The sequence below is a fragment of the Eurosta solidaginis genome, chromosome 1, assembly GCF_040869045.1.
Source record: "Eurosta solidaginis isolate ZX-2024a chromosome 1, ASM4086904v1, whole genome shotgun sequence".
Lineage (NCBI taxonomy): Eukaryota > Metazoa > Arthropoda > Insecta > Diptera > Tephritidae > Eurosta > Eurosta solidaginis.
This window is the reverse complement of record NC_090319.1, coordinates 156,844,455-156,864,016: the sequence shown is the minus strand read 5'-3', so window position 1 is coordinate 156,864,016 and position 19,562 is coordinate 156,844,455. Positions and strand designations below refer to the sequence as shown.

At 38.9% G+C, this 19,562-nt stretch overlaps 1 protein-coding gene and 2 pseudogenes across 1 annotated transcript in view; 2 read left to right on the top strand and 1 right to left on the bottom strand.

Annotated features, from left to right (window-relative positions):
- SpdS (Spermidine Synthase) overlaps positions 1 to 9,998 on the top strand; it is a 183,453-nt gene extending 173,455 nt beyond the window's left edge. Inside the window, exon 2 of the mRNA XM_067759982.1 lies at positions 9,139 to 9,998. Coding sequence (XP_067616083.1) covers positions 9,139 to 9,871 — 733 coding nt within the window. The 3' untranslated portion in view covers positions 9,872 to 9,998. The remainder of the gene's footprint in view (positions 1 to 9,138) is intronic.
- The window catches only part of LOC137236889 (spermidine synthase pseudogene), a 38,489-nt pseudogene extending 21,844 nt beyond the window's left edge, over positions 1 to 16,645 (bottom strand).
- Positions 10,122 to 14,236, top strand: LOC137236891 (spermidine synthase pseudogene; annotated as a pseudogene).
- Positions 16,646 to 19,562: the final 2,917 nt, after the last annotated feature.

Here is a 19,562-nt window from a genome sequence, read left to right as displayed (position 1 = left end):
GTGAAAGTGAAGAAATTAGCTGAATGCTATTGGCGACGACAAAAACAACAACAGCGATGAAGATATGTAGACATGAGTGGGTGCGAAGTTAAAGAAAAATTGCAAATTTCGATGATAGCGACGACTGATTGGATAGTCAGGTGTAGGAAAGTGTGACTTCCAATGTGACTCAGTTGAACTTGAATTTTCAATTGGTAATTTACAAACCTTTGCAATGGCCCGTTTGTAAATGCCACCGGATGTTTTTACTTCGACTACTCTAACTCTGCCATCTTCACCTGGCATAGTGGCTGTGCGCGACCTATGGGCCATTTTAGTGGTGGTGTAGGGTCTGGTACGATATGTCGAAACTAAAAATGTTGAAAAAGAAAATGTTGAAAATTAAAGTATCGAAAAATAAAATACCGGAGAAAAAAATGTCGAAACAATGTAATGAATGATTTGTCAAATTCGTGCGAATTTTACACATCATTCATTACATTGTTTCGACATGTTTTGTATACATTTACACTTTCGTAGGAAGTATATTGATTTCTTGGTCTATTATCTTTTACATTGCCTTCAAGACAAAGGACGTTAAACTTATTGTTCTGAAAGACTTTGCTTGTGAATAGTCCTTTTTACCTACTTTTGGTATGAAAACCACCTTTGCTCTTCTCCACACCATGGGTATTTATCCCAGTGCCAGGCTATCTCTCCTTGCGAGATGTGGGAAAATCTGTATCCCTTGCAGCATTAGCGCTGGGTAGATGCCATTCACCCTCGGAGATTTGTATTTCTGAAAGGATTCCACTGCCCATCTGACTCTGGCCTCATCGAATAGGGAGTTGGCTAATTGCCAGTCTGATGGGGTTGGTCTCACTCTGGGGAATACAAGTTCCGGTACTTGCGGAGAGGCGTCAAGAAAATGCGCTTGCAGCAGGACCTTCGCTCGCTCCTCCACCGTTTCGGTATAGGTACCGTCTGGGAGCTTAATTGCTAGGTTAATCTCTCTCTGCTCTTTGGCTAGGGTCTTGCCGCTGCAGGTGTCTTGGAAATTCCCTCACAGAAATTCCTAACACTTTCCCTTTTACCTTGCATTATCTCTTTATTGTACTTTTTTTAAATTTGGCGTGTATTCCTCCCAGTTGCCGGCTCTCCTTGCCACGTTAAAGAGTTTTCTGACTTTCCTCCTTAGTATGTCAGCTCATGCGACCACAAGGGGCTTGTCTTCTTAACCTTAACGAAGGAGACTCGGCAACTGGAGTTGTAGGCATCTATCATTATCTGATTTGCCCTATCCACTCTGCTCTCTAACTCGGTACAGTTAGTGCTTCTGCTCTTATCCTTGAGGCTATCTACGTTAGCCTCTATACTACTTTTGTAACTGCCCAGTCTGTTTTCCTGGGATTTCTTTTAGGATTTGCTTGCCCCGATACTGCTAAGGTTTGAAAGGGATGGTTCTTCTGAGACCCTCCATTTCAAGATCATATTCTCAGTTAAGTTGTTGCCAAATGTTATATCAAGGACTTCTGCCCTGGCTCTTGTAACAAACGTCGGTTTACTCCCGACGTAATATATACTCAAATCGTTGCTGGCTATATATTCTAGTAAACACTCATCCCTTTGGTTGGTATCACTGCTGCCCCACTCCGTGTTGTGGGAGTTAGCATCGCTTCCTATAATTAGCGGAAGTTTGGCTCTTCTTGAGAGAATCGGGACAGGGAGAAGCATACATTTATACTGGGTCCCAGGGCATATGAAAATAGACGGGAATGAAAAAGCGGATGAACTAGCTAAAAAAGGGCGCATCCCTTGAAGCTTTCTCCGTTGACGTTCCAATTAGACTGGGCGAGATTAGGCGAAGGTGAGAGGGGCACATGATTATGTGTAGGTCTTACAACCTTAGACTAACAAAATTGCTTCTATCATTAAAAATATAGTACTGTAGACTCATGACGGGTATTCTGACTGGACACTGCCTTCTGGTGTCACATGCCTTTAAATTGGGCTTGGTCAGTGGTAGCAGATGTAGGAAGTGCGGGTTGGAGGAGGAAACGATCGAGAACGTTTTGTGCTGGTGCCCTGCGCTTGCCCAACTAAGACTCCAGCTATTAGAAGTGATACAGCTGTCAGATCTAGAAGCAGTAAGTGGCTTAAGTCTTAGGAAGCTGCTAGTATTTGCCAAGAGGACGGAGTTATTTTATAACATAGGTCCTGCATTTTGATAGGGTTTTCAGGTTGGTCGTTAAAACAAACTTCTGGTAACACTATGGACACATTCAGTCTATGTGAGGTCCTCGTGGGCCGGCCAGTTCAACCTAACCTAACCTTGGCTCTTCTGCAGTACGCCGCCAGCTTCTGCACGTTACCTGGAGTGACTGTGTTGTCGTCCCCCGAGAAGTAGGATGCGGCTAGCACAAAGCTGGTGTCGTCTCCATTCATCTTCGCATCGATTTGTACCGCCACCAGATCCCGACTTAAAAACTCTGTAATGCAAAAAGAGTTAATATCTGCTATAAGCATTACACATGCTCTAGGTCTCTGCTGAGAGAGATCCCAAATTACTTTATTATTACTCACATTAAGGCCTCTCACCCTTACAAGCCCAAGGTTCCTGAATGAGGGCGATGCCCAGATCATCGAAGGCGAGGCTCCTCGCCAGTATAGCCGAAGCTTCAATGGCGTGATGGAGGTTGATCTGGGCTATTTTTATGCTTGTGCCGGTCATTTTAGCCCGGCCGGCCTCATCGGATCGTCTTCATCCGACAACCCGCTCTCACTTTCGTCCCGGCTATTCAGTTCCAGCTACTGGAGGTCGAAGCCCTCGATGAGCTCCTGAGAAGTGGGGATTTCTCTTTCATCCCTTGGCTGCACGTTTGTGTCGATATTGCTTGTTTGTGGTCTCGCGAGCTCTGATGGTGTCGTTTGCTCGCATCCGACATATTCCCGTCCGACAGCTCATCTCTGTCGGCGCTCTCTGCCTCCGACTTTTATTCCGGGCGCTCACTATTCCCTGGTTGCCTCTACCTCCAGGGTCTCACTTGGATCAAACCGTACTTGTATTGCAGCTAGAATCCATTCCTGCGTGTGAGCTGGTAAGTTTCCTCGTCTATGCCCACGTCGACGTAGGCCCGTTTCTTCCGCGCTGCAATTGATAACGCGCCATCTCCGCGTCTTGAGGCCCTCGTTTTGGTTGGCGAGGAGCCGTATCGTATTCCTTGAGGCGTTCCGCACTTCTGGGTATGAACATGGTCACATTATGCAATGGCGGTGTGTCATCCCCGCGTCTCGTACATAATGGTGGCCCTGTCCACCCCTCAAGCGTCGGTATTACTTCTACGAGCCACTTGACGGTTTACTCGTCCTCGCAGTCTACGAGGAGGAGCCCTGCTCGGAAGTACACCCCGCAAAAGGCTAGGGCATGCCCACACCCCCCGAACACTCCATCCATTATTCGCTGTTGGAGATTAGTCAGGTCCTCTTGACTTAGGGCATCCGCTGGGTAGTTCCTGGGCAGCACAGCTATTCGGATACCCCTGAGGGCGTCCGAATAGCTCTGCTGCTTTGGTGCTATCTCAGCGGGTACCCAAGTCGCCCTGGTCAAATTCTCCCTGCCCATAGGTGCAGTGTTCTGGGGAGCATGGGCCCGTTGCCTCTTTGATCTTTGAGTTTCCTCCGGCGTAATTTGCCCGATCCTGCGCTTTTCAGCGGGAGCGGATGTATGCTGGCCACCTGCCGCTAGCTGTCTTCTCCTCCCTTCTCTGCTCCCCAGTTCAGCGGTCGCTTTTCTTTGCCCGTGGTCCGGTTTATGTGCTCGTATGCCCTGGCTCTTGCCTCCCTGGGCGACATGCCCTCCTCAAGGTATCGGAGATACTATTTAACACCAGACCCACTTAGTCCTAGGTGCCTTTTATCATCCAGCGCTCCTGGTCTGCTCGGTGGTGGTAATGTGGGTTGCCTGCCTCTGTTGTGCCTTCTGTTGGGCCGTTTCCACTCTTCCGGTCTCCGCTCTTTGCTGTTCCCTTTCTGGAACTTTCGCAGCTACTTTGTGAGCCACTTCTTGAGTCATGCTCCGACGGTGAGCGCCTAGACATACTCGTCCCTCTAGAGGGCCTGTCAGGGTGTTTGTTGTTGTTCCCACTCATGTGCTTGGGTGCAACGTCGTATACCCTTTTTGTTTTCCTGTCGTGTTTTTGGGCAGTCAAATTCCTGGTTGTTTTAGGGACCCGCGATGCACATTAGTGGTGCCGCGCCCTCCTTCGCGGGTTTGTTGCCTGACGAGGCCGTCTGCTCCCTTTGCCCGCGCTGCTCACCAGTGGCCAAACGGCCTCTAGGGATCGCGGGTTTCGTTGGTCTTCATTCGAATGCTCTTTAGGCCTGCGCTGCGCTTCTTGGGTATTGGTATTACACTTGCGGTTTTTCGGTTTTAGCAGCCGGTTCTCTGCGCACTTCAGCGCTGGTGGATGGGATTCATCGTCCCTCTGATGCTCTAAGAAGAGCATTGCCACCTCTCTCGTGAGGCTTTCCAGGAATTGCCTGGAGTACATGTGAGGCCTACTGCTGTTCTGCCCCCTTCTCTTCTTGGAGCCCTTTTTTTATTGTGTTGCTGCTGTTAGGTTTTCTGTTATTGTTTGTATTCATCTTGGTGTTACGACAACTTGCTTGGCATGGAAAGCGTTGTTGTCAAATATGTATTATGGGGAACTCGTTTGGTCTGCCGCGGCAGAGCTCCTCAACGCGGTAAGGCCATGGTTACCCTCCAAGGTGGCCCGGTGTTGGTGAGGCGTCGTTATAATACAGCCGGTGTTTTGGACCTCCTGGCTGTAAACCAGTCCAATGGGCACGGTGACGCATGACACCCTGGATTAGGAGGTGACAGTTCCTGGTTACTGATCGCATTCGACCACATCTGTCAAGTGAGCGCGATTGCACCGCTCATATCTGACCAATTAGTATCGCATGCGATCGGTGTAAGCCCCTGCACCGCTATAAGGTGACTGTCTTCGTAGGAGCCCATGAGTAACGCAAGGGTATCCACTTGGACTGCTTATGATTTTGAGGGCGACATCCTTGACCAAATAGTTACTCCCTAACGTTTCAATGTGCTTCGTTGGTGTAGCTCGGCAGCAAAGCGCGACAAAATATCCGTCAAAAAGTCTTTGAAGCTACACCACGAGCTTCTGGTGACGTCGACGAAGATATGAGTTTGAAGTCGCAGTCTTAGAAATAGCCGAAAAAAGTGAAAGCGCCCTTTGACGCGATCAACGATAAGCCAACATTGATGCCAATCTGTAAAATTGTGCCACGAGAGTCGTGACTATTAGTAGATAATTGATAGCAACCGTAAGTCGCCTTTGTGCGTGGCCAGCATGGAGCCGCAAATGATTTAAAGAAATCGTGCCGACGACGAGTATTAGAGTTAGCCCGTAACAATAGCTACAAAAGTGTGACCATCTTAAGTATTTCTCCTTCCTTCCGCAACGAGCTACACCTGAAATTTTTTGAACGATCCGCGAGATTTTTAAGCAAAAACCCCGAACCTTTCCGAACGGCCCAAACGTTGATTTCCTTAAATACATATAAGCAAAGCCTTTCCAAATATTTTTTTTATTATTCGTATTACAAGCCTCCCAGGTACTCAACCAGAAAATTGGACTAACTCATTCGACACGTTACCAGACATTCCAGATCAAGGTATACATGGCCATATTCATATGCTTTACCACGAAGGCAGTACACTTTGAAATTGCTTCGGATTTGTCCACTATCGCATTCATCACAACACGACGAACTGCATACTGTCATTTGCCAAGCCGAAGCCATTGTGAATAGTCGGCCCCTGACTCCAATCTCAAGCGACCCAAATGATCCACTCAACCAGGACACTTTCTAATTGGCCGATCGCTCCTAACAATCCCAGAGCCCTCACTGCAGGCAAACGTAAGTAAACTTGATCGATTTAAGATGATACAATATGTGCAACAACAATTCCGGCATCGCTGGCGCGAAGAGTACATAAAGGAGCTACAAAAAGCATTCAAAGTGGTGCACGGCCACTCCCAATCTGGCAGTGGATGACTTAGTGATTCTGAAGGATGATGTTGCACCACGGGATCCGTACGATATGTCGAAACACAAGAGGCCGAATCGTTAAAAACCTCTTTATACAGACAATTTTTTTATCGAATTAAAAAATTTCGAAAAAAGAAAAATTGCCGAAAATGGCCGAAAAAAGTCGAAATTGGTATACTTAAAGCAAAACTCCAAAAGTAAAATTTTAAGGAAGTGTGTTATTATTATTACTATACTTGTACAATGAATGGCGGGCGTTAAGACGGCACCAAAATAAAAAATATTTTTCCTAATCACATAAACGTAATTTTTGGAAATAGTATTCATATATATAATATAAAAAAAGATTAAAGAGTTACACTTAACTCACAAAAATTATCAAACTTTGAAAATTGTTTGCCAAAATTTATAGCTTATTATATTTGGTTCACTCTACACGGTATATTCATACATACATGCACATTAGCAGCACGTTGAATTTTTTGGTTACAAAAGAAAATTGCTTTCATTAATTTCAAATTAAAGACACAAATTACATAACATAATTTCGGATTTACTAAGCAAACTAAATTTATTTAAAAGTTCCATTTTAACAACCATAAATATATGAAAGTATCTTGAGTTTCAAATAAATTACGGACGCGTTAGCATAGCGAAGTGAAATATGCTAAATTTCTCAAAACTTCAACTTTTGTACCCTCTCTCTTTTTATTAAGAATATTTCGAATGCCTTCTTTTATCTTTTGATATACTTTTTTAGGTTTTGTTGCATTTTCAGTATTAATTAAGCTAATTTTATTGAGAAAAGCTGATAATTTGTTGTGCATATTTATGTTTACCGTTAGCTCGCATATATTTAGTTGGATCATTTACATGAATAACCCTGTGCAAAGCAGAAAGAAAAATACTTCCTACGAAAGTGTAAATGCATGATGTAATAACGCCAGGTGTTCTATGTAGTGACAGCTCATTCTGAAAACTCCCACATAATACGAATTTTTAGAGAAAGGGGAAGAAGAGAAGAGGCAGTTTTCTGAAATAGTATTAAATTTGATACTTTTTTGAATAAAAGCACTAAATCCTTAATGGTAACGAAACTGGATTTTTTTTTTAATTTTTAGATTAAAATATAACTTACATTAATCTTAAAACTTAAAATTGTTTCTTTTTGTATATTTTCATATTCAGTAATACTCTGAATCGCTTCAACCGATTTGGATGAAATTCGGTTAATGGATGGTGTAGTATTTATATATTTCTAGTAAAATATGCTCACGATGAGCTTGAATGAGACTGATAGTTAAATGCTTCATATCCGTAACAAGATTTGAAATATAAAATTGAATATGTTCGATCGGTTTTCTACAGGTATGCCATATCTTCCTATTTACTTTCAAAATCGACATAAGAAACTTGCACGACAATTTTGAATTTTAAAATTCTATGTTCAACTGTGAAGGAGTCATTTCATTCACACTGCACAACAAAAACTAGCACCTTCAAATATTTTTTTTCACTGTAAAAAATTGGGGAAATTGCTGGATTTTATATGGCTCGTCGATTTACAGAAAAATTCGAAAGATATCTCCTGTTATTACAGTTTAAACACTGTCGCCCGGTTTTCCAGTGCTACTTTGAGCTAACTAGAGTTTAATATTGTCACTTTGGCCCTTTAACTCAGAGCAACAGTAAAATTCTAATGCCTAGGACCAAAGCAGGAAAGTTAGATTGAAAGTAGTTCTCTGCCGAAGCTGCCCAGCCCTGCTTTAAAGTGAGATCGACTGTTTTAATAGGAGTTCGTCTATTCTACAAAATAGTCTAAGAAGTTCGGTGAGTTTTAATTTTTCAATTATTTTAGTTAAAAATTTTCGCTTTATGTATTTAAGTTGTCCTTTCAAATAATATTTACAATAATAATAAAAACAGATACACAAATACACATTAAATGATTACATTTCCGTATATGATTTTGCTAGGATAACATATTACAACAGACAAGTATAAAGTACGAAGTCATTAGCTGGTCCTATACTAAAATTGATTATTTTCCTTTCCTCTCACCACTATAAGTTTGCATTCAATTTACGTACGACTAGGCTTCGTCATTTGCTTCGTCGTAACTTTCTGCTGTGATAGTTTCTTATACCAATGCTTCATATTCAGATGTGCTCACCTCAGTTGCATTGTTTGGCATATACATTACTCTATGCGAAGGATGTACTTTGCCCAGTAAAATTTTGTCTATATGTTGCATGTGAAGCGTGTGTTTTCACCTAATTCCGAATAACCACCGGTGGTACATGTCCATTTAAATCGGCCACCCATTTATGTTTGAAATTATTTAGTTACTCGTCGTTTTGACTAAACAATTACTGCTATGTGAAGCGTATGCGACATCTTTTGCCGATGCATAGGCGGCGGGCAATAGATCTTGAAAATAGACTCGTGCTACATATGTTGGATTACCATCTGAATCTGGTATAGCTTCATATGATTCAGGTGGGGCCATTGGTACATTTCTGTGTGTGTGTGTGTTGTCGTTTATATTCTGGACAATATTTTCGTTGATTTAATGACGCGAACAAGCAACGAATGAGAAATAAATGACCACGGGAATATATTCGATAGGTTTTCTCATAGAACTCAAAAAAATGGCAAATTTAAATGTTTTTGTTGAAAAAATAATAATTGTTTTGAGATTTATCATTTGTTTGAGCGATAGAAAAGTCAAACAAAATAGAATTGGAGAAAAAAAGTGATGCTGTTGCATACTTTTCCAGGGAAATTGATTTGTATGGTTTTTACTACAATTTTTCATTCAGAGGAAAAATTAGAGGCAAATTGAGTTGGGAGTGGGAGTTCAAGATGGCGAATTAGAAAGAGAAGCTACCAACGCCAGTCACCTTGTAATTACATCATGGTGTAAATGTATACAAAACGTGCCGAAACAATGTAATGAATGATGTGTCGAATTCGCGCGAATTTTTATTTTAAATTATTATTTTAAATCGAATGCAATTTTAGAATACATAATTTTTACTTATTAATCATTGAGATTTTACTGTACTTTTACTTAATTTTTAGGGAGACGTATGGAACCTGCCTCGTTTTAGATGGAATAATTCAATGCACAACCCGCGACGAATTTTCTTATCAAGAAATGATTTCATTTATTCCCCTGAATTCTCACCCAAATCCCACTAAAGTCCTTATTGTTGGTGGAGGTGATGGAGGTGTTGCTAGAGAAGTAGCAAAACATCCTTTAGTTAAGGAAATTCATCAAGTGGAAATCGACAAAAGAGTAGTAGAATTGTCAAAAAAATATTTACCGAACATGGCATGTGGTTTTTATGACCCCAAGCTTCAACTTACTATTGGAGATGGTTTGGATTATATGAGGAAGCATGAAAAAGAATTTGATGTTATTATTACGGATAGCTCAGATCCCATTGGTCCAGCACGATCCTTATTTGAAGAGAATTACTATAAACTAATGAGCAATGCTCTGCGTCCAGGGGGTGTTGTATGTTCTCAAGGAGGAAGTTATTGGCTGGAAGCCGGATACGTGAAAGATACGATAAATAGCTGCCGAAAGCATTTTCGAAGTGTGGCATATGCACATACATCTGTACCATCGTATCCATGTGGTCATATTGGCTTTATAATTGGCTGTGTTGATTTTACCAGAGATTTCAAGTCACCAATAACAAACTTTTCTGATAAAGAACTAGATGATATGAACGTAAAATATTACTCTAGTAGTATACATTCTGCTGCTTTTGCACTACCACGATGGGTAGAAAAATGTTTTAAATAAAATTAGAAAATCTTTGCCTTTTAATGTATAAAGTACAACTAAATTGTTTATGAAGGGTTTTGCTATCATATTTGGATACTGATGAAAGGAATAATAGAAAATTAAATATTTGAGTTAAACGTTAAAATTGTAAGTGTTTTGTTTTGAACAACCCACTCCTCCTCCAATTTTTTTCTGCAGGTTTTTTTTTCGGAACTATGTAATATTACATGCCGTCACTTGTACCATTTCCTTGTCTGTTTTCGGGCCATTTTCTCAACTCCTTGTTAATATTAAAATCTTTAAACGAAAGTAGTGTTCCGTGTAAACTTAACAGCAAATAAACCTAATGCTAAAATTTTTTGCTTCAACAGCGACAGCTGCCTTGCTTATAAACAAGAACAGCTGATTGTTACGTATAATTTTTTCTATTTCCTGCTCCACGTCCCGGCAGTCAGCTTAATATCAAGTTTTTAAATTCATCTACTTATTCCACAAGAACTATTTCATTGCCGACGGTAAAGTTTGTGACCCTTTGTTACTTTAATTTTTTCGTCATTCTGTTTGTTTACAACTCATTAGCAGCGATGCCTTCTTTCCAAAATAACTAAAAAATGTTAACCAGCGCGTTGATAGAAGGTGCGAAAATTAATAAGCAGACAGGTAAAGGCTCATCACAAGGTGGGGTGCTGTTATTTCTGATATGGTTCACATGGCTTTCCTTTCACTTTTCCATCCATTCCTTTCCTTTATTTCCCTTTGCTGTCTTCACCTTTCCTTCCCTTCCTTTTTCTTTTTTCCTTTTCTTTCCTTCCTCTTAACTTTACTCTTTTTTTACTTTATGCACTGGTCGGCATATTTAAGCTTCACTGCGAGTGTAGGACTCCCTTCTTCTATGAAGGGCTACCCCCTAAAACATAACCTCTCACGGCCCGCGTAAATCCCCGTACGTGGAACTGCGTTTAGCATTAATTCGGGTACGGGTGCGCGCTACGTGAGTTCCATGGCTACTCTCACTGTAATATGGTAGGTATCCGTCTTCTCATTTACTGTTAAGTATATGCCTCACATATGTCCTGACCGTATCTCATCTGTGGCTTCGGCAGGTCATGTTATTGATGACCTGCCCGGAGATAGATCGCCAAGTATCTTTTTATCAAGAATATTTCGAATGCCTGCTTTTATCTTTTGATATACTTTTTTAGGTTTTGTTGCATTTTCAGTATTAATTAAGCTAATTTTATTGAGAAAAGCTGATAATTTGTTGTGCATATTTATGTTTACCGTTAGCTCGCATATATTTAGTTGGATCATTTACATGAATAACCCTGTGCAAAGCAGAAAGAAAAATACTTCCTACGAAAGTGTAAATGCATGATGTAATAACGCCAGGTGTTCTATGTAGTGACAGCTCATTCTGAAAACTCCCACATAATACGAATTTTTAGAGAAAGGGGAAGAAGAGAAGAGGCAGTTTTCTGAAATAGTATTAAATTTGATACTTTTTTGAATAAAAGCACTAAATCCTTAATGGTAACGAAACTGGATTTTTTTTTTAATTTTTAGATTAAAATATAACTTACATTAATCTTAAAACTTAAAATTGTTTCTTTTTGTATATTTTCATATTCAGTAATACTCTGAATCGCTTCAACCGATTTGGATGAAATTCGGTTAATGGATGGTGTAGTATTTATATATTTCTAGTAAAATATGCTCACGATGAGCTTGAAGGAGACTGATAGTTAAATGCTTCATATCCGTAACAAGATTTGAAATATAAAATTGAATATGTTCGATCGGTTTTCTACAGGTATGCCATATCTTCCTATTTACTTTCAAAATCGACATAAGAAACTTGCACGACAATTTTGAATTTTAAAATTCTATGTTCAACTGTGAAGGAGTCATTTCATTCGCACTGCACAACAAAAACTAGCACCTTCAAATATTTTTTTTCATTGTAAAAAATTGGGGAAATTGCTGGATTTTATATGGCTCGTCGATTTACAGAAAAATTCGAAAGATATCTCCTGTTATTACAGTTTAAACACTGTCGCCCGGTTTTCCAGTGCTACTTTGAGCTAACTAGAGTTTAATATTGTCACTTTGGCCCTTTAACTCAGAGGAACAGTAAAATTCTAATGCCTAGGACCAAAGCAGGAAAGTTAGATTGAAAGTAGTTCTCTGCCGAAGCTGCCCAGCCCTGCTTTAAAGTGAGATCGACTGTTTTAATAGGAGTTCGTCTATTCTACAAAATAGTCTAAGAAGTTCGGTGAGTTTTAATTTTTCAATTATTTTAGTTAAAAATTTTCGCTTTATGTATTTAAGTTGTCCTTTCAAATAATATTTACAATAATAATAAAAACAGATACCCAAATACACATTAAATGATTACATTTCCGTATATGATTTTGCTAGGATAACATATTACAACAGACAAGTATAAAGTACGAAGTCATTAGCTGGTCCTATACTAAAATTGATTATTTTCGTTTCCTCTCACCACTATAAGTTTGCATTCAATTTACGTACGACTAGGCTTCGTCATTTGCTTCGTCGTAACTTTCTGCTGTGATAGTTTCTTATACCAATGCTTCATATTCAGATGTGTTCACCTCAGTTGCATTGTTTGGCATATACATTACTCTATGCGAAGGATGTACTTTGCCCAGTAAAATTTTGTCTATATATTGCATGTGAAGCGTGTGTTTTCACCTAATTCCGAATAACCACCGGTGGTACATGTCCATTTAAATCGGCCACCCATTTATGTTTGAAATTATTTAGTAACTCGTCGTTTTGACTAAACAATTACTGCTATGTGAAGCGTATGCAACATCTTTTGCCGGTGCATAGGTGGCGGGCAATAGATCTTGAAAATAGACTCGTGCTACATATGTTGGATTACCATCTGAATCTGGTATAGCTTCATATGATTCAGGTGGGGCCATTGGTACATTTCTGTGTGTGTGTGTTGTCGTTTATATTCTGGACAATATTTTCGTTGATTTAATGACGCGAACAAGCAACGAATGAGAAATAAATGACCACGGGAATATATTCGATAGGTTTTCTCATAGAACTCAAAAAAATGGCAAATTTAAATGTTTTTGTTGAAAAAATAATAATTGTTTTGAGATTTATCATTTGTTTGAGCGATAGAAAAGTCAAACAAAATAGAATTGGAAAAAAAAGTGATGCTGTTGCATACTTTTCCAGGGAAATTGATTTGTATGGTTTTTACTACAATTTTTCATTCAGAGGAAAAATTAGAGGCAAATTGAGTTGGGAGTGGGAGTTCAAGATGGCGAATTAGAAAGAGAAGCTACCAACGCCAGTCACCTTGTAATTACATCATGGTGTAAATGTATACAAAACGTGCCGAAACAATGTAATGAATGATGTGTCAAATTCGCGCGAATTTTTATTTTAAATTATTATTTTAAATCGAATGCAATTTTAGAATATATAATTTTTACTTATTAATCATTGAGATTTTACTGTACTTTTACTTAATTTTTAGGGAGACGTATGGAACCTGCCTCGTTTTAGATGGAATAATTCAATGCACAACCCGCGACGAATTTTCTTATCAAGAAATGATTTCATTTATTCCCCTGAATTCTCACCCAAATCCCACTAAAGTACTTATTGTTGGAGGAGGTGATGGAGGTGTTGCTAGAGAAGTAGCAAAACATCCTTTAGTTAAGGAAATTCATCAAGTGGAAATCGACAAAAGAGTAGTAGAATTGTCAAAAAAATATTTACCGAACATGGCATGTGGTTTTTATGACCCCAAGCTTCAACTCACTATTGGAGATGGTTTGGATTATATGAGGAAGCATGAAAAAGAATTTGATGTTATTATTACGGATAGCTCAGATCCCATTGGTCCAGCACGATCCTTATTTGAAGAGAATTACTATAAACTAATGAGCAATGCTCTGCGTCCAGGGGGTGTTGTATGTTCTCAAGGAGGAAGTTATTGGCTGGAAGCCCGATACGTGAAAGATACGATAAATAGCTGCCGAAAGCATTTTCGAAGTGTGGCATATGCACATACATCTGTACCATCGTATCCATGTGGTCATATTGGCTTTATAATTGGCTGTGTTGATTTTACCAGAGATTTCAAGTCACCAATAACAAACTTTTCTGATAAAGAACTAGATGATATGAACGTAAAATATTACTCTAGTAGTATACATTCTGCTGCTTTTGCACTACCACGATGGGTAGAAAAATGTTTTAAATAAAATTAGAAAATCTTTGCCTTTTAATGTATAAAGTACAACTAAATTGTTTATGAAGGGTTTTGCTATCATATTTGGATACTGATGAAAGGAATAATAGAAAATTAAATATTTGAGTTAAACGTTAAAATTGTAAGTGTTTTGTTTTGAACAACCCACTCCTCCTCCAATTTTTTTCTGCAGGTTTTTTTGTCGGAACTATATAATATTACACGCCGTCACTTGTACCATTTCCTTGTCTGTTTTCGGGCCATTTTCTCAACTCCTTGTTAATATTAAAATCTTTAAACGAAAGTAGTGTTCCGTGTAAACTTAACAGCAAATAAACCTAATGCTAGAATTTTTTGCTTCAACAGCGACAGCTGCCTTGCTTATAAACAAGAACAGCTGATTGTTAAGTATAATTTTTTCTATTTCCTGCTCCACGTCCCGGCAGTCAGCTTAATATCAAGTTTTTAAATTCATCTACTTATTCCACAAGAACTATTTCACTGCCGACGGTAAAGTTTGTAACCCTTTGTTACTTTAATTTTTTCGTCATTCTGTTTGTTTACAACTCATTAGCAGCGATGCCTTCTTTCCAGAATAACTAAAAAATGTTAACCAGCCCGTTGATAGAAGGTGCGAAAATTAATAAGCAGACAGGTAAAGGCTCATCACAAGGTGGGGTGCTGTTATTTCTGATATGGTTCACATGGCTTTCCTTTCACTTTTCCATCCATTCCTTTCCTTTATTTCCCTTTGCTGTCTTCACCTTTCCTTCCCTTCCTTTTTCTTTTTTCATTTTCTTTCCTTCCTCTTAACTTTACTCTTTTTTTACTTTATGCACTGGTCGGCATATTTAAGCTTCACTGCGAGTGTAGGACTCCCTTCTTCTATGAAGGGCTACCCCCTAAAACATAACCTCTCACGGCCCGCGTAAATCCCCGTACGTGGAACTGCGTTTAGCATTAATTCGGGTACGGGTGCGCGCTACGTGAGTTCCATGGCTACTCTCACTGTAATATGGTAGGTATCCGTCTTCTCATTTACTGTTAAGTATATGCCTCACATATGTCCTGACCGTATCTCATCTGTGGCTTCGGCAGGTCATGTTATTGATGACCTGCCCGGAGATAGATCGCCAAGTATCTCTTCTACCGTAATTTGCTGATCGGAGAAGTGCCCGCATTAGAAGAAGGCGTAGCGTAGATCGTACATTTTCCCACAGTACAGGCAGCTCAGGTTATCAACGTTGCTCAATCTGTGCAGATATTGGCGGAAGTAACAGTACTCGGTTAAAAACTGAGTCAGGTGAAGTTCTACCTCTCCGTGTGCTCGCTTCAACCATGGATTCAGTTTAGGGATTAGTTCCCTAGTCCAATTTCCTATGGTGCTGTTGCTGCACTGTTCTTGTTAGCGTCGAATCGATTCTTCTCACACCTGCATGGCAACAGAAGCTCAAGCTGGCGATCCGTTGTCGTATATTGCTTTTCTTTCCACAGGGAGAAGACCTAACGGTATGGTTCCCGCAACAATCAGGACAGCTTCAGCCGAGACCGTGCGGTAAGCCGAAACTATCCACAGCGCCCCTATGCGTTGAATTGGGGTTAGTGCGATTTGGTTCTTCCAGTATATCATTGCGTTCGCCCAGATTTCTGCACCGTATAGCTTAGGCTGCCGAGGCTGCTGTAAGCAGCTTCCTTGTAGATGACTTTCGACCGCCTGTGTTTGCCATTAATCTACTTAAATTCGCTATTGTGCGCGAAGTCCTTCCGCAGGCTCCTCGTATGTGATCAGAGAAGGTGAGTTTACTGTATAACCTCAGTCCCAGGTATTTTGTACAAGTTAGTTTTTCTGTTGGCTAGTCCTGGTAGTGGGAGTCCGTCTCTTTACGAGGATAACGGTCTCCGTTTTTGCTGTTTCTAGCTGGAGAACGTGATCAGCCATCACCTATTTACATTACGCATGACCTGGTTCAATTTTACCTGAGACAGCTCGCAACTTGAGGCTATTATCACAGCTGCCACATCGTCTGCAACAGCAACGAGGAAGGTGCTTTCTGGCATGTCCAATCGAATAAGACTGTCGTTAGGCTGCTCAACCTGTTATTTTTACCTTGTTTGACCGTGAGTGGTTTCATATATTAGATAACTGTCTATTCAGTAGTCCCTTACAATTTCTAACAAATATTGCGGTACATTGAAAGTGCCTTCTAGTGCCTCAAGCATGAGTATTTCCCTATTGTAATGACACCCATTCGGGCTGTCTTCTATATGGTGGGGAAAGTTCTTTCTTCGAGATATTTGTTGTACATGTGAAACAAAAGTTCTGCGCAGTTATTTGCAACAAGCCTAATAGAAATATCTTTTTAAAATGTTGATCGCAAGCCTAACAGTATTAGTGATAGCTCACCATGCCAATCTCTGGTTCCATTTGTAGCCATTAAAGGAGATTTCAATTGTCTATTATTTGCAGCAAGCCTAATAGAAATATCTTCTTAAAATGTTGATCGCAAGCCTAACAGTATTAGAGGTAGCTTACCATACCAATCTCTGGTTCCATTTGTAGCCATTAAAGAAGATTTCAATTGTCTATGAAATCGCAATGCCATTCGCTTGAGGATGATAAGCTGACGTTGTAATTTTATGGCTGCCTAATAACTTTGTTAATTCTGTAAACAATTTTGAAGTAAATTGAGCACCGTGATCAGTAGTTATTTCTAGAGGTACACCAAACCGAGGTATATATTCATGTAAAACTTTATTTGCAATTGATTCTGCTGAAATTTCCCTTAATCCGTATGCTTCTGGCCAACGTGTGAACCTATCGATAATGGTTAAAATATAGCGATGTCCCTTTCAAATAGGTAAAGGCCTTACAATATCTAAATGAAAATGTTCGAATATTTTGTTCGGTATTGAAATTTTACTAACTGTTGACTTCGTATGTCGATAAACTTTAGATTTTTGACACTAATACATTCTTTAGATCATCTATTAATTTCTTTATTCATGTTTGGCCAAAACTTTTTTTATAATTAGACGGCGAGTAGCTTTAGTACCCGGATGCACTATTCCATGTAACTTCTCAAATACTATTTTGCGTAAATTATTTTGAACGAACGGTCTGGGAAAATTTCCGGATGATTCACACCATATATTCAAATTTAAAAGAAGAATTTTAATTAATTTTAAAATTTGAAGTGATTGTTGAGATAAAATATTGTTTAGCTCATCACCTTGTTGCGGTTCCTTTTCTAAAATTTTAAAATTAAGTTCTGAATTTTGAATTGCCTGTATTTCAAATGCCCTAGATAAAGTATCGGCTACCACATTTGCTTGTCCAGTATTATGCTGAATATCACTTGCAAATTGTGCAATAAATTCAAGATGTCTGGTTTGTCGTGCACTACGTTCAGTTTTTGAGTTGAGAGCGAAAATTAAGGGCTTATGATCAGTAAACACACTGAATTCTCGTCCTTCCAACAGGTATCGAAAATGTGTAATATTAAGATAAATTGCTAATAGTTCTCTATCAAGAACACTATATTTCATTTCAGCTGGAGAAAGTTTCTTCGAATTGTTAAAATTTTGTTGGAGCACATCACCGACTGCCGTATTGGATACATCTACAGTTTAAGTCAATTTTGCATCTTATCTAAAATGATTTAATAAGAATTTAGATGCAAATTTGTTTTTAATGCATTCAAACGCTTTAATAGATTTATCAGTTTTGTCTCGGTTTTTACTTGATTTATTAATTAAATCACATATAACTCCAGTAAATTCTGCTAATTGTGAAATATATCTACGGTAATAGTTAACCATACCAATAAATTTTTGTGCTTGTTTAATGGATTTTGGTTTTCCAAAATCTCGAAAAGCTTTTATTCTATTTTCAGATGGGCGTATACCTAATTTAGAAATACTATGCCCTAGAAAATTCTAGTAACACCAAAAATACATTATTCAAACCATATTCAGACAAACGTTCAAAAAGTAAACGGAGATCTTTAAAATGTTGCTCTTCACTCTCACTTGCAACTAAAAGATCATCAATGTACGCGTTAACAAAATCTAACTCACCTACAACTTCATTGATGAATCTTTGAAAAGTTTGTGCTGAGTCCCTCAAGCGGAATGCATTCGAATGAACTCAAACATGCCAAAAGGAGTAGTAATCGCTGTTTTATAAGTACCTTCTTCTGCCATTGGAATTCGGTGATACACTCTAGCAAGATCTAACTTTGAAAATATCTTTTTATTTCTTAGATTAATATTAAAATCCTGAATATGTGGTAAAGGATAGCGGACAGGAACAGTAATAGTGTAATGTGCCCTTAGAATTGGTTCCGCTTTTACTATATGCAATTGTTCGATACATATTTACACACATGCAGACCTCACACGTCACGATATATTAATATCAAATTGCTAAGTATGCACTTATGCACTGACTGCACATATTTGTTTATATCGGTCAATTGGTCACGCTGACTTAAAAACCTTGGCCATATACACACACATGTACTCAAGTACCTAAATAAGGTCATTCCAATATGTACATACAGGAAATATGTACATTCTAGTTCCTAAATATTGGCGTAAATAGGTAAAGGTAGAATAAGAACATTTTGTATAAAAGCAGAAGCATTTCCAAAATAAAGAAGATTAACTTTGGTCGATCTAAAGAACCTACACCGTTTTTCACTTTAAGTGGATGTTCATATTACATGGGGATCCTGCCTGCTTGATCGGTAAGATAGCAGAAAATTTGCTAAATAAGCAAAGTTGCTAAAAACGATCTTACTGGATAAAGATCCTGCCAGTTTAAAATTGTCAATTACCTAGTTGTTAAAAATAAAATTTTTAAAGTTAATTAATATACTGATCGAACCCAGAACCAAACAAGATATAAAAGAAGCACAACACAGTAATTAATGGACACACACACCGGCGACAGGAAAAGGAACAATTGCTTTTCGGGGCCTTTGGCTTCACATACTGCGCTTTATAGCAATTTCGAATCTAAATCATAGCAGGCGATTATTAAAGGATAAACAAGGCAATACCGATCCAAAGCATAATAAGTGGAATAATATATGACAGACATATCAGACTGGCAGCAAAAGCATAAAAAGAAGTGGAATACAATATGACTGGCAGCAGACTGACTGGCTGCAAGAACAGAACCGGCAGCAACAAGGAAAGACTGGCAGAAAGCTAGATATAAGTATTTTATTTATAAAATTTAGAACAAATTTTACAGCTCAGCTGCTCAACCAGAAGCAGAAATTCTTGATTATTGTTCAGGAAATTTTTTTTACCACATTAAAAAATTAAAAAGTTAATAAAATGTTTCAACTAAACATTTTCTTTGAAAAATGGCACATATCCAGCTTAAAAATAGAAAAGTTTGAAGCCTAAAGTGGCATAAAAAAAAGAAAATGAAATAGAAAAGAAAATAGTATAGAA